General features: G+C 41.3%; 1 protein-coding gene across 1 annotated transcript in view; it reads right to left on the minus strand.

The window, feature by feature from the left end:
* Window positions 1-797, minus strand: part of casp8ap2 (caspase 8 associated protein 2) — a 14473-nt gene that overhangs the window by 6575 nt on the left and 7101 nt on the right. Inside the window, exon 8 of the mRNA XM_020612920.1 lies at window positions 250-796. Coding sequence (XP_020468576.1) covers window positions 250-796 — 547 coding nt within the window. The remainder of the gene's footprint in view (window positions 1-249; window position 797) is intronic.

Consider the following 797-nt stretch of genomic DNA (forward strand, 5'->3'; position numbering starts at 1 on the left):
TGCCTTAGATTTTGTGTTACTTATTTATCTACTTTATATTTCATTTGTATTTTGTGGCATTCATGTGGACGGCAAAGTAAGAATTTCATTGTACAGGGAAACACGTTTCTTAACTGTGCATATGATGAAAAAACACTTTAACCTTTAACCACAAGTTGACAGGCCTAAATGTTTCCTAGCAACCATAGCCACACCAATCATCTGTATGAATGTACAATTTAAAGTTACTTATTATCAGGCCAACATTACCATTTTGAAGGGACTTGACATAACCAGGCTTGCAATGAACATTGACGTGACTTCTTTTGATTATCCTTACTGGGCTCCTCAGAGGGCTTATGGCATCAGGGAATCTCTTCAGATTGCTCAGTGTGTGCATCATGGAATCCTCATCAAGAAATACTGGCACTGAACTGGAAGGCTCAACATTATTCTCATGAATCTTTCCAGGACTGAAGCTCTTCTTTGGTGTAAAAGTGAGGTCACTGTACTTCTCTGGCAGTACCGTCTCCTCTGTTGTACTGCTAACTTTGGACACTCCGATACAGCCAGTGGAAGAGCTCGGCTCAGCTGTGATGCTGTCGCTGGCGTCTTCACTTGTCTGTGTTAAAATGTAAATAGCCTGAGGTAAACTCAGCCCGTCTCGTGGAAGCAATTCCAGGTTTATTGTACTGGATACAGTATCTGTATCTTTAGGAACATCTTGCATATCACAAGCATCTTTTTTGTGAGTGGAACTACAGGAAGCAAAAGGATAGAGTCCTTGTTGACAGTTTGGAGGTAAGACAGGGGGAGAC

The sequence above is a fragment of the Monopterus albus genome, unplaced genomic scaffold (genome assembly GCF_001952655.1).
Source record: "Monopterus albus unplaced genomic scaffold, M_albus_1.0 scaffold128.1, whole genome shotgun sequence".
NCBI classification, from domain to species: domain Eukaryota; kingdom Metazoa; phylum Chordata; class Actinopteri; order Synbranchiformes; family Synbranchidae; genus Monopterus; species Monopterus albus.